Here is a 13576-nt window from a genome sequence, read left to right as displayed (position 1 = left end):
TTGGACATCCCTGTTGCATCCACGTGGACTTTATGTCAGACTCTGAATGATCAAAGTAACTGATAAACATTCTTAGTTTTTATTATAATTTTTTAATGCACTGTGGGAGGAAAACCTGCAGCCTGATGTCACTTCTGCAGCTTGTAGCTTCCACTCATCCGTGACGCCTCTCTCTCTCTTGCACACACACATACACACCAACACACACCCACACACCCACACACCCACACACACACACACACCCACACACGCACACACACACACTGCTGGGTTCCTTCCTCACCATGGCCGGATGTACCAGCCGCTGCAGGCAGGGTGTTGTGAAGCTCTTCCAGTCCTTCCACAGACTCGTCTCAGGAACACTGGCGAAAGGTAGGACACCTTCTAAACACAGAATTTAAAATAAATAAATGATTTCCTTAAATTATTTGCATTGAAATAGAAAGAAACACTATGCATTGTTTGTATATAAAGTCTCTTATGTTTATTAATCTTTCATTAAAAGTTTTTTTAAACATTTTCCCATACTTTCTTCACTTATTCTTCCTTAAAACCTCTTAATTCCTGTGTAAGAACACACTCAGTGAGTTGTGCTGATATAGTAAAATACTCTTATCACTCCAACAGTTATTAATTTACACACACACTGACAGCACACACTCACTTTTTATTCCATTATAATTACATTAACATCTGCATCACAAGTTCCTTCACTCACTTACATTATAGCAGCTATAAACAGTCATTCTCTCCCTCTTTCTGTCTAATCAAATCATTAAAGCAAAAAAAAAAATTATCTCAGTTTGTCGTTTTACCAAGAACTATGAGGGGTGTTCAACTCAAAGTGGGACTTTGTAAAAACTCCCTTTATCTCTCTATATAATCCCCACCTATCTATATAATGCTACTCCAATGCACTTATCCCAGTGTTTCACTGGTGCTTGAACACCGTTAAGGTAGAAGGTTTTTTCAGTATGCAGAGTGATGAGTCACAAGTCTTTACATCCAAAATGCCGGCCTCCCGGGACATCTTTGTGGAGAAATCTTGGAGTGAGGTCAGGACTCCAATATTTCCAATATCCAATATATTTTAAACCAATCAGAAAAACCGAACAGCGCTGTGGGAAAAATATTTTCCGTGTGAGTGTGTGTTTGTGTGTTTTTTGCTTCTCAGCAGAATTGAATAATGCATTAGATCATTTCTCAGCATGCAGAAGTTTCTCACACTTTCACTAACAGACCAAAGTGTGATGCCAAGCAAACCAGATCATCATAACCGTGCTAAAACCACAGCGAGAGCAGAACTTCAGGTTTAAAGTGCAGTTACAGAATGTGAGGAACAACTTCTACAGGCACTTAGTGAGAAGTGGGTTACAGAACGTGGAGAACATTCATCCCTCAGCTTCTGCACAGTAAATTCGAGCCGCTTCACACTCAGCAGAAACAGTTTTATACACACATCGCCTTAATTAATCTTCACAAGAACTAAAAATGACTTCAACTGAGAATTAATGACTTGAATCCACTGTACATGAGAACAGTCTGTAATGTTGAGATCACAAATGAATCAACTCACAAATAAATCAACTGTTCGCCAATCAGAAACCAGAGCTCCACAGCAGTGTGGTGTGAGACACTTATTACAGTATTTTTCAACCTTGTGATTGTGTTTTAGAGAGAGTTTTAGATAGTTCCTGTTAGAGTGCAGCATGGTGGTGGTAGCATCTTGGTCAGAGTTACCCTTGGGTTCTTGGTTGCTTCATTATCTCTTTGGCCACTAGATATTTTACATGGACAATATTTTCCTTCTGATTAGAGATTCCAATATGGATACTGATCAGATAAGCATGTGATTGAATGGAACTTTTTAAACACGCCCAAAGTGGTGATGCCTCCTGTGAAGCTTTTAATATGATGCAAATATAGAAGAAGAAGAATTTTTTTTTAACTTTGAGGTTAATTTCGGCTTCCCATCTTTTCCGAAAAATCCCGCCTTTCTCATTATGATTGGTTACAAAAAATTAGTCTCATCCCATTTGTAGTGTGATCCAACCCATGCTTCTTCTTCAGCCAGAGTCCCAGTGGATGAAAGTCTCCAAAGACAGGAGAGAGAGTTGTTTGTTTTCACATAGTTCATTGATCAGGAATGAAAGGCAGAGTTCCTTCTGGAAACTCATCCCGATACCTAATGTTACCCCCACATGGGGCAAATGTGCAGAAAAAAATAGATTTATTGTGGCAAGAGAGAAAGGATCCACATGGCTAATATTTAACTGCAGAACACATTATCTAATTATCCTGCACTGAAGTGTTTACATGATGCATTATTATTCCATTGGATCTATTACGATTATTAGTGCAATATTAGGGTCCACGTAAACTCAGCTACTGACTTTTAGAGATTTTCTAAACAGAGTCACATTTGTGCTAGATTCTTTACGTAGTACAATAATAGATTTAATTCATTTTTTAAATAAAGAAAACCTTGATTTATACTTTGTTTTAGATTTTAGTTTTGTTCTTCTGATGGTCTTCTGTGTGTTCAGTTATGTTCTCCAAACCAATTTGAAGTTCTTCCAGAAAATTAGAACATTTGTGAATAATTTTTTTTTGTTTTGTTTTCTTTTGTTTATTTATTCATATTATGGGATATTGTGATTAGATTTATTATGTATTGTGTAATCCCAGTAAAATCCATCGAAGTTCAACAAGTAAAGACCCCTGGTAGGAGCCAAAAGACTAACAACTCTTTATATAAATCATAAAAAACGAAGAATGAATACTTATGCACGACACAGTACATATTTTCGTACATATGTATAATATAGTACCGTGCAAAAGTCTTGATCTTCATATTAAATTAAATGATATGATGTAGGTTAAATTTAAGAAATGGTTAAACAGATGTGTTACTGCAAAAGGCTGCAAAGTTTCTAAAGATACGACCTGGTTGTTTATGTAACAGCCTCAGCAGCGACCTCATTTCCCCTCTTGTCTGTTCCAACCCCTCAGCAATCAGCATCACCAGTATACTAATCACCGCCGGATCATCTGTCATCACTCGCACCCGTTTCTCACTGGGTCAGGACTTAAGTTTAAAACAAAATGTATGCCCTAATGATTCACTGTGTGGCTTAACAAACAAAACACATTTCTCTGAAACTGCTCAGGTACAGGGTACGGAGTGAAAATAATGAGAGACAAAAATATGCCGAAAATAATCACCAAAATAGTCCTTCAGGAAGGCTGGAGAATGATTTCTAGAGACTACACAAAAATACAAGCAATTCTGGCTATTTGGAAGCAAAATATAAAGAAAGATGAGGGTCAGGACTTTTGCACAGTACTGTAAGAAGACAAATCCTCTATGTGGGATGGTTATAAAGAAACTGCTGTGTACGAAATAAACGTTCGGACGTTTGGGACAAAAGGGCTTCATCCGCTGTGTAAGCAAAAATATTGCTGAAACATTAAGGGGAGAGAAGGGCTTTGCTCGTGTCCGAAGCATCTTGTTACTCAGAATGATCATATATTATGTGTTTAAACACACACACACACACACACACACACACACACACACACACACACACAGAGGCATACACAAATAGATCACTGATGCTCGCTTATCATCTGGTTAATAAACCCATGACTGAAATTACACATCCAAAATCCTCCTCCCACAGACTTCGCCTCTTTTCTCTTGAAGATGGCACAACAATTATTATTCTTGTCAGGATAATAATAACTCCGCTCCTGTCGCATGAAGTGGTACACACTAATTTATCTCTTAATCACAGACCTGACAATTAGGCTAACTATAATCCCAGGGTGAATAATTATCACTTATTCACGCATATGATTCACAGCAGTAGATATTTATGACGTCTGCCATGACAGGTGTGAGCACTTGTATATCAAATAGCTTACTTAATCAGCCTTGATGTTTTCCCTTTTTAGCATCGCTCGTGGTTGCTATGGTAGCACAAAGTAAAAAAAAAAATTAAGCTCATTTACACGGTCACAACTTTTACAACACTGGTGGAGTGAGTGTTCAGATCAACAGATTCCTCTTAAACAACAAGACACTGTTTTATTATCTACACTGAAGCCTTATGGATTAGAAACTGTTGATTAATTCTCTGTACCAGCAGATCTGATTGTAATACAGGTTTAGGATTGTGTACTTGTTGCAATACTTAGTTGTTTCCATAGTAAATGTGACATGTATAACATGTGTAAATGTATAATATGATAAACCTTTCTGGATGGCCGGAGTTTCCACCAGTGTTAGTGCACCTTGTATGAGGAGGAGTTTGTGTTTTTTATGATTTTGTTGTCTTCTTAGAGCAAAAAAGTGCTCCAAAGTTCTTTGGAGCAGTCAGGTGCAAAATTGAAGATGAATCATGAGAGACATAACTCCACCTCAATTCTGGATGCCCATCCATGTTCAATGGGGCAAGTTTGAAAGCGATTTGGAAGATATTTTTGTTTGTTTGTTGGTTTGTTGGTTTTAATCGACATGATTAAACTCATAAAATTATTATTACTATTTTGGAGCAATTTTTAGAACTGTGTCTCATATTTTAATTAGACCAAAAATGACAGTTACAGCCCCAATAGAATTGGCTCCATACATTTTGAAGAGAAAACAGTAATTTTGGGGGAAACCCTTGGTCCGAATACTTGGAATAATAGAGTAATAGAGTCCATGTCTTTAATTGTATTGAAGCTGAAGACAGTGGAACCTCGGATTGCGAGTAACTCAGTTTGTAAGTGTTCCGCAAGACGAGCAAAGATTTTTAATAATTTTTGACTTGGAAAACAGTGATAATCACAACTGAGGCAACGTTTTTCTCTCTCTTGTGCTGCTGAATTGTGGGTAATCGTCTCCCCTGCTGGGTCTTAGTGCGCGTCACTTACTGGTATAATCAACATCCGCGCACGCGTGTATTTGTTTACTTTAACACTGTGACCACGTGTGTGCGCGTAAACCATATTCTATGGTTTATATTTTATGGTCATTGGACACTGTGCCACACACACATACAAAACACACACACACACACAGACCCCTCCTACTTTTGCTGACACAGACACACACACAAACACACACACACACTCTTTCTCTCTGCTCTACACAGAAACACTGCTCTGTCATGATTCTTTTCAAAGGTAAAGTGCAAGTTCATTTGTTTTGTTTTTACTTTACAGCAGTGATTCTGTTGGTGTGTCGCTCAATTGTGTGTCGTTAGAAAAATTTCTTGTTTATCCTTCCGATAAAACAGTGTTTCCGTTGTTTGTGTGCGCGTGCGTGTGTGAAAAGAGTGAGGGAAGGGTAAACTGTGTAAGACGAGAAGAGCGCGAGGGGAGCTTACTTTAGATTCTCACACACACACACACAGCACCTGCGCGCACAAACGGTAACACTTATCTGTCAGGATTTATTTTTACTTTTTTTTAAAGTAAAGTGCAGGTTAATTTTTTACTTTATATTTTGTGTTAATTATTTTTATGTATTTATTTTTGAGGGCTGTGGAACAAATCATTTAAGTTTTGATTATTTCTTATGGGACAATTCTAATTGGTTTACGAGTGTTTTGGAATACAAGCCGGCTTCTGGAACGAATTATGCTTGTAATCCGAGGTTCCACTGTATGTTAAACACTGTTGAAGTAGTTAGACACATCAGAGTAATAATAAAGAATGCTGATAAGAATATAAGGTGCATTTTGTTAGTAATTTTCCATCACATCTGACGACAATGTTGCCATTCCTCAAGACGTTGTTCCATATTCTGCTCTTGCTGTGGTGTTAGCTAGCTAAATGATTTCAGTCATAGGTTTACTCAGTAGCTGGTTAACATTTGGTGACTGAGTTTCCTAGTTGCCTAGCAACACCGTTTTCACAGCTCCAACGTGTTGTGTGCTCACCGTCCCATGCCGAAACACCGATTCACTGGGTACGTGGGAGGGTACTGGCAGACCAAGAGAAATCGGAAAAATCATCCTCAGAGAATAAGAGCAAAAATCCAATCCTGACCCTCTCTCACTTCTTTTTTTTTTTCTCTTCCTCTCCTTTCTCTATCTAAAGCAGCAGCTCTGGGGTGTTTTTCTCTCTGGTCAGTTCTCTGTTCGGTGATGGAACATGTACACAGAGCCAAATCAGTTTCAGCGATAATTATGTAAAGGACCATTAGCAATGCCATGCTCACACTGACTCGTTACTCTCAGTCCTTCTCCCTCACTTCATCCTTCCATTTTTGCCCATCTGGTGAAGGTATATGACGAGTAGAACTACTGTATGAGTGGTGAGATGCTTGAATATGAGGAAAGCATGTGTGTATCTTTTTATACAGATCAAAAAAAGATCCTTATGTTACGTGGTGCGGTATGGGGAGCCGTACCACGAGATGTTATATTGGGTTATAAGAGCCCTGACGCAGGGCTTTAGAGGAAATCAGTGAAATAGGAGGCTGTGAGAGTGCTTGTGATACGCACGGAAAGACCTTCCCGTTTGGAGATAGCGTGGGATTATTAATTAAGAGAACTTAAAATGAAACAAATGAAAACTAATAACACAAAATAAACAGAGCTCCGCCGTCTACATGAGAATGGACGGGGCTCTGGAAAACAAAACAAAAACTATACCCTCTCGTGGCGTCCGCCCTTACCAAGGAATTATGAGGAGAGAGGGGTTGTGTTTTATGCACACTTTATACTTTACCCAAGAGCGCCCGCTACACGGCTGCGTGACGCTCTCTCTCTCTCTCTCGCCGGCGTCTTAAGGAGGCAGAGGCTGGGGCTTTGCCTCTGTCTTTCTTTGCGCGCTTTTCTTTTTCTTTCTTTCTTTCTTTCTTTGTCTTGGCCCTGATACCTTACCGGTGCTACCTAATATTCGCACGAAGTGCGGAGGTATTAGGGCCCTTATATAGACGTGCTGCCAGGTGCGGCTCATTCAGGCTAATTGCCTGACGGCGGCGTTGCCTGGCAGCCGTGTGCATAAATGGTCTTTGCCTGTTCAGAACCCCGCATGGTAGCAGTTTAACAGTTTAAGAGCGGCTCTGCCTTTTGCGCGAGCCGCTTCGTTACACCTTAGAATGATTTTTGGACACGGTGTGGAATTCTTCCTTTATTTCCTTACAGAAACTACAGGCTTTTATTCACAGGCATGTGTAAAAGTTTAAGCCCCCTCAATTAATTTTATGTTTTTGTATGTAAAAGCATAATGAAAATCGTGTGACATTAGCGAGTAGTATTATAGCAAATACAAACTCAAGGTTCTGCCACAGCGTTTCAGTTGAGTTATGGTCTGGACTTTGACTAGGCCATTCCAAAACTGATTTTCTTATTTTTTGCCATTTTGATAATTTACAGGTTTGCTTCGGATTATTGTCCTGTTGCATGACCCAATTTCGACCGAGCATTAGCGGTTGTTCACACTGTAAAAAAAAATAAAAGTAACAAGTTTCACAGCTTTTTTACGTTTGCTCAACTTTTAGAGGAATTTTCTGGCCAAACTAAACATTTTAAATTGCTGTTTAGGTGATACATGTGCATATACCCAGCATGTAATCTTAAGTTGACTCAACTGTAATTCAAATATTTAACTTAGTTTAAGGAGTATTGGTTGTGGGCTCAATAAATTATTTGTCTCTAGGGTTGACTTGGCCCAACTTTTCATCTACTCCAAAAAGTTGAGTTGTCTCCCATTTTAGCCCAATGATGTAGTTGGTTCAAGTGATTGTTTTTCTTTAAAAATAAGTTGGCCTAACAATACCCCAACAATTAAAACACACAAACATTACTTTAAAAAAAAACTTCTTCCAAAACGAGTCAAAGTAAAAACAGCGATCTGCATAAAACAGGAGAATTCAGGTTTTAATTTGCTTAAAGGTCAATAAAATACCTGGATAACACCAGATGCTTATCAGTCCCTTACTGATTCTTTATTAGAATGATCATAACCAAGTGATCTAAGGAATCCCCTTACTGTAGATCAGGGTGCCTCCATAACGATAAGTGGAAACACCAGATGCTTCACATCTGGCGTCACATATATAACATTAACTGTCTAAAATATCTGTAAGCTGACTGAAACATATTTAAAATAATTTAAAATAATAATAATAATAATAATAATAATTTGGGGAGGGGTTTTATGAAATCACGTGAGTGCATCGCAATGAAGGTAAATTTCTTTTTTTGTTTATTCAGTCTGTGTCTTCAAAGTTTTCAAAAACACAATGATGTTGTCTGTAAGAAGTTGGGCCAACAATACAATATTAATTAATTTAACATTTATCTAGTTGCATTTTTCACAGTGCAGATGGCTTCACATGTGACTGATGAAGTGAAAACTCAGAGTATACAGAGGAGTTCATGTTTGACTTATTGTTCATGATTGCAAACAGCCCAGGTTCTCTGGCTGCAAAAACAAGCCCAAGCCCAGATTATCACCTCTCCACTACAGTGCTTTACAGTGTGTATGAGGTGTTTCGGATGAAATGCTGTTTGGTTTTTGCCTGGACTAACAACTCCGCTTTGGTCTTATTTGTCTATAAGACATTGTTCCAGAAGCCTTGTGGTTTGTTCAGATGCAGTTTTGCAAAGAGGTTTCTCCTGGCCACCATACTTGTCCAGTCGTTTTCTAATTGTGCTGTCATGGACTTTAACATTTAACGTGCTCAGTGGGGCCTGTAGAATCTGAGACGGAGCTCTTGCTAAGCATTTCTTTGAGCAGAGCACAAACTGACCTTGGAGTGAATGTGCAAGGACATCCACCTCCTGGGAAAATTGGGAAAAGTTGCTTTGGAAATGTGTCTCACTTTCTCACTGTAGGATATTGAACTCAAAATTGTTTGGAAATGGTTTTCTAACCCTTGATTAGATGATTAGCAACACCTGGCTGCAACTTTCCCTCTTAAATCCTGTGGAAGCAGTAAGTGGGTACGGGCATTGGCCATTTGTTTTAGTGTTTTATGGTAAATAATAGTACAGTGAAACAAGTTATATGTTATATAAAATTAAAGGAGGGGGTACTAACTTTTAGACATGACTGTATTTATTTAAAAAGTAATGTTAAGCAGAAGGCTGTGAGTATGCGAATCATCTGTCTGATCATTTCTTTTTTTTTTATCTTAGATATAAAGATTTCTTATAATAGTTGATCTTAGCTAATATTAAATGAAAAAAATGAGAATCTGAAACTCTTGAAATGTTTTTCTGAAGTGATTTTCATCTGATTTGAATTAAGCACAGATGAGTTCTGCCGAGGTCTAGATCATGATTGGTCAGAAGGTGTTGATTCTCCATATCAGCATCTCTATCAACAGTGCATGTTTATATTAGTTTTATGTCCTCACTTGAATACATTATTGTTTCTATAGCAACCGCTCATACAGAAAGATGTCTAATCCATGATTTGGAAATGTTTTGTGTAATAAAACATTCGTGTAGCTTTTATGGAAGCAGTCTCCAGTGTCAGTGCTTTGTAGCGATCTGAGGTGAAGCTCTAACTGAACTAAACTATGCTTTCTAAAGCAATGAGACAGGAAGTAGGGAGGATTTAAGGGAACAAGTATTTACAGCTGCTGTGAAGTGAGAGAGAGAGCAAAAAAAAACTTTTGGTGACTATAAATAGATCAAAAGTTTTTGTTTAACTTTACAAATTTAGTATAATAGTGAAAACAGTAATAGTGAAAAGGAAAGTGTTTTTTTAATACTGGGATTTGGCTTATTTGTAGAGTGCATGAACAGGTTGCTATGGTAACCATAGACAACCCATTATTAACAACAATTCTTTATTAGGTTTCTTTAAAAGGGTGATGATGAGTGAGAGAGAGAGACCTTTTGTCTGTGTACCAAAAACTGGGTTATGTCGGTGTGTGTGTGGGTGTGTGTGTGTGTGTGTGTGTGTGTGTATATATATATATATATATATATATATATATATATATATATATATTAGAATTTGTGTGTGTGTGTGTGTGTGTGTGTGTGTGTGTGTGTACACTCTTTAATATTAGATAGGATCAGAGCTGACAGGGTGTGTGTCCTCTCATTTAATTTTTAAAGCACTTCTCCTCCCTCTTTATATAATCCTCTTCCTCGTCCAGGCTATTTTTATCCTCTGTATCTTTTCACCAGAACTCATCCCCTCTTCCATCTCTCTCTTTCTCTCTCTCTTTCTCTCTCCCCTCCTGCTCTGCATTACTCTCGATTTGCCTCTAAATTAAATAATAAATGAACAAAAACAATGAAATTTTAATAATATCCCACAGTATAACAGTGATAATAAACATGGTTACACTAGTGATGATAATAATAACAATAATAATTAATAATAACAGTGATAACTGTAATAGCGATAATACTCACTTGAGAAAAAAAAATCATGGTCAATATCATTATAATAAATCATAGTTAGATAATTATATTTAATTACTTGTTTAATTAATAAACTCCCTTCAATTAAGGAATGCTCTGCAAAAATTTTTTATTATAATTTAAAAAGTCCATTTACATGTACACTGATCAACCATAACATTATGACCACCCACCAAACACTGAGCATGAGAGCCACACAACCTCCAACACACACACACACACTTCACGGGCCAGCCTTCACTTCCCATGTGCAGCGGTGAGTCTTGGCCGCTCATGTCCCTGTCGCCAGTTCACTGCTTTTCCTTCCTTAGATCACTTTTTATGTCCTGACGACTGCAGCCTGGGAACATCCCACAAGAGTTCTGGAGTTGCACTGATCCAGTCGTCTAGGCATCACAATTTGGGCCTTTTTACACCTACATTTTCTAAATGTTCCAATCTCCAAATTTCAATATCTCATCACAATGGCAGCTGGAAATGGAGAACCTTTTTTCCTGAAGTTGATGTGTTGGAGGCAAAAAGTCGAAGGATTTGAGCAACTTTGCCAAGGGCTAGAATGTGATGGCAAAAGAACTGGATCAGAGCAACTCCAAACTGTAGTTCTCGAGGGATGTTCCCAGGCTGCAAAGGTCAGAACAGACCAAAAGTAAACCAAAGAAGGAAGGCCAATTCAATTCAGTTTTATTTGTACTGTATAGCGCTTTTAACAATGCTTATTGTCGCATAGCACAGGCCTTACAGATTAAAAATAAAATTATGGGAATGTTTATAAATTGTGAAAAAAAAATGAATATGAATTAAAATGATCAGATTGTTCCTGATGACCAAGGCAAAGGGCAACAGTGGAAAAACTCTTGAATTAAATGAAAAATCTTGTAGATCAAATGAGTGAATAGGTTAATACTGGATGTGATAGAAAGGTGTGAACACACACAGTGCATCACTGTTATGATGGCAAAAGTGACACAATATTAGTCAGGTGGTCATAATGTTATGGCTGATCAGTGTAGCAGTGTAAACAGTACTATTGAGAGTTTTACAGAGATCAGGGTGAAAACTCACAGGAGGAAATGTTGGGAAATGCTGCCCTCTGCTGGCTGTAATTTAGAACCTAAGACTGTGGGGGTGATGGGGGGGGCAGAATTTCTCTACACGTGTGTAAGGGTTTTTTTTTTTTCCATCATGAAACTTTACGTTAAACTTCACTACAAGTGTTAATCTACATTTTTACACCTGATTCACCAGCATCCAAGCGAACGGCCTGAGGAGGTTAAAGGACATTCCAATGAACGAATGTAAACAATGGAATTTTTTTTCCCCGTTAATAATTAATTTTCACTCAGTAAGTTTTTTTTTTAAGTTTTCTTTTTTTTCTTTTAATTATTAACTGAAATAGGTATACTCAGTATATTTTTCTTCATAATCTTTACAATGGCCTGGAATGTTGTAGAATTGTTTATCCGCAGTTCCACTGATCAACCAGCAGAGGGCAGCACAGCACCAAATCTGAGAACACTTCTGCAGTTCAGCCTTTATTCATCACATATTCATTACAGCACAGTGAAATTCTTTTTGTTCTTCACATACCCCAGCTTTTGTTAGTAGGCTGGGATCAGATGCTCTGATGCGCAGGGTCAGATATGATACAGATATGATACAGACCCCCTGGAGCAGACAGGGTTAAGGGCCCAACAGTGGCAACCTGGCAGAGTTGGGGCTTGAACTGCCTGCCTTCTAATCAGTAACTATATATTATTATATATCAATATATGTGGTAAGACCCCCAGTGATCAGAATAATTTACAATCACGCTCTCCAGTGTCACCCAAATGAGGAAGGGTTCCCCTCAGGCTTGTTCACTAGGGATAATTTTGTTTAACATCCAGGATGTTTTTTGTTGCTTAATTTCTGTAAAACGTCTATACAAATAAAATTGAGTTGAATTGAATTGAATACTATATTCCTGATGCAAGCCTCCCATTGTATCTGGGTTTAGGACCGGCTCTGCATGCATGAGTTTGGGCGACCCACCAACACCAGAGCAGGTTAAAAGCAAAATTACACTTACACTAGGCATGGATCTGACTACACTTGATGTGAACACTCTGTACTGTACGTGGGTGTGAATCAACTCCACTTAATGTGCCTGTTGTATTCATGCACAATTTAAATCAGATGTGAAAGCGAATCACACTGAAACACGACATCATCAGTGCTTGCTGTCTCCTCATAAAATATGTACGGCTGATGAATTTATAAAGAGAAGGTATTCACCACCAGTACATTCTTCTTCTGTGTGTTTATTGGTGGATCACAAACTAACCCGGTGCATACTGCCACCCGCTGTATCAGGGTGCGTGGAAACGTCAGCGAACTTGGGTATGGAATAAAGTTATTAATGTGAAAGCTGAACTTTAGGGTCCAAAAGGTCCAAAACAACTTGAAACAGACCATAAAGTGTGTTTTAGTCCTCACATAGTCTCTAGCCTTGAAAGCAGACTCGACTTTCTTGATGGTTCTTTTCGGTCTTAGTTCAGTCCACTTCCCATTCTCATTCTTTGACCAAAAGTCGATTAGATTTGTGGGTAACGGACTGCCCTTATGGTTCCAATGTGTTTTCCACATTTCCTTCAGCTAGTTCCAGCATTATACAGCCGTCTTGTCAAACATCTTCATTTTTTTTTTTTTCAACTTCCCAAATATTTTAACTGGTAACTGGTTCCACACTTGCTGCTTGACCTACATTGGGATAAAGAGAGGGAAATGTGTGAAAGTGATTTAGGAACCCCTGAAACACATGACATGGATCTAAACTGAAGGATTTCTGAGGTTAGCTTGTGTGTCATTCCGATGTTTTCCAGTGATCATACTAATGAGAAATCCAGTGTAACTATAGTAGTGCATAGCACAGATGTTGGGACAAGAGTTGGACTTAATGTCTCACAATGCAATGCAGCTATACAGAGCGAAATACACCGAAATTATTACATCTATGAGATGACAAGCGTGAGCATTTCGGTGGTGTTATTAGCATGACACTCGTTGCGTTGGATATTAGTCTGTTCAAGCAGTGTGTGGATATGAGGAGGACAGGCTTTAACACTAAAGCGCCGCTGCATCACTGTCTTTAGGTGGGACTGTCTAAATTAATCTGTAACCTCTATCGAACAGGTAGTCGTGATAAACCTTTA

At 38.3% G+C, this 13576-nt stretch overlaps 1 protein-coding gene across 1 annotated transcript in view; it reads left to right on the top strand.

Annotated features, from left to right (window-relative positions):
- Window positions 1-237: 237 nt before the first annotated feature.
- kcnip1b (Kv channel interacting protein 1 b) overlaps window positions 238-13576 on the top strand; it is a 29054-nt gene continuing 15715 nt past the window's right edge. Inside the window, exon 1 of the mRNA XM_053516438.1 lies at window positions 238-372. Coding sequence (XP_053372413.1) covers window positions 285-372 — 88 coding nt within the window. The 5' untranslated portion in view covers window positions 238-284. The remainder of the gene's footprint in view (window positions 373-13576) is intronic.

This window comes from Clarias gariepinus, chromosome 17 (assembly GCF_024256425.1).
Source record: "Clarias gariepinus isolate MV-2021 ecotype Netherlands chromosome 17, CGAR_prim_01v2, whole genome shotgun sequence".
In the NCBI taxonomy this organism is placed as follows: domain Eukaryota; kingdom Metazoa; phylum Chordata; class Actinopteri; order Siluriformes; family Clariidae; genus Clarias; species Clarias gariepinus.
Note: the sequence above shows the minus strand (reverse complement) of the source record. Positions and strands in the feature narration are given on the sequence as shown.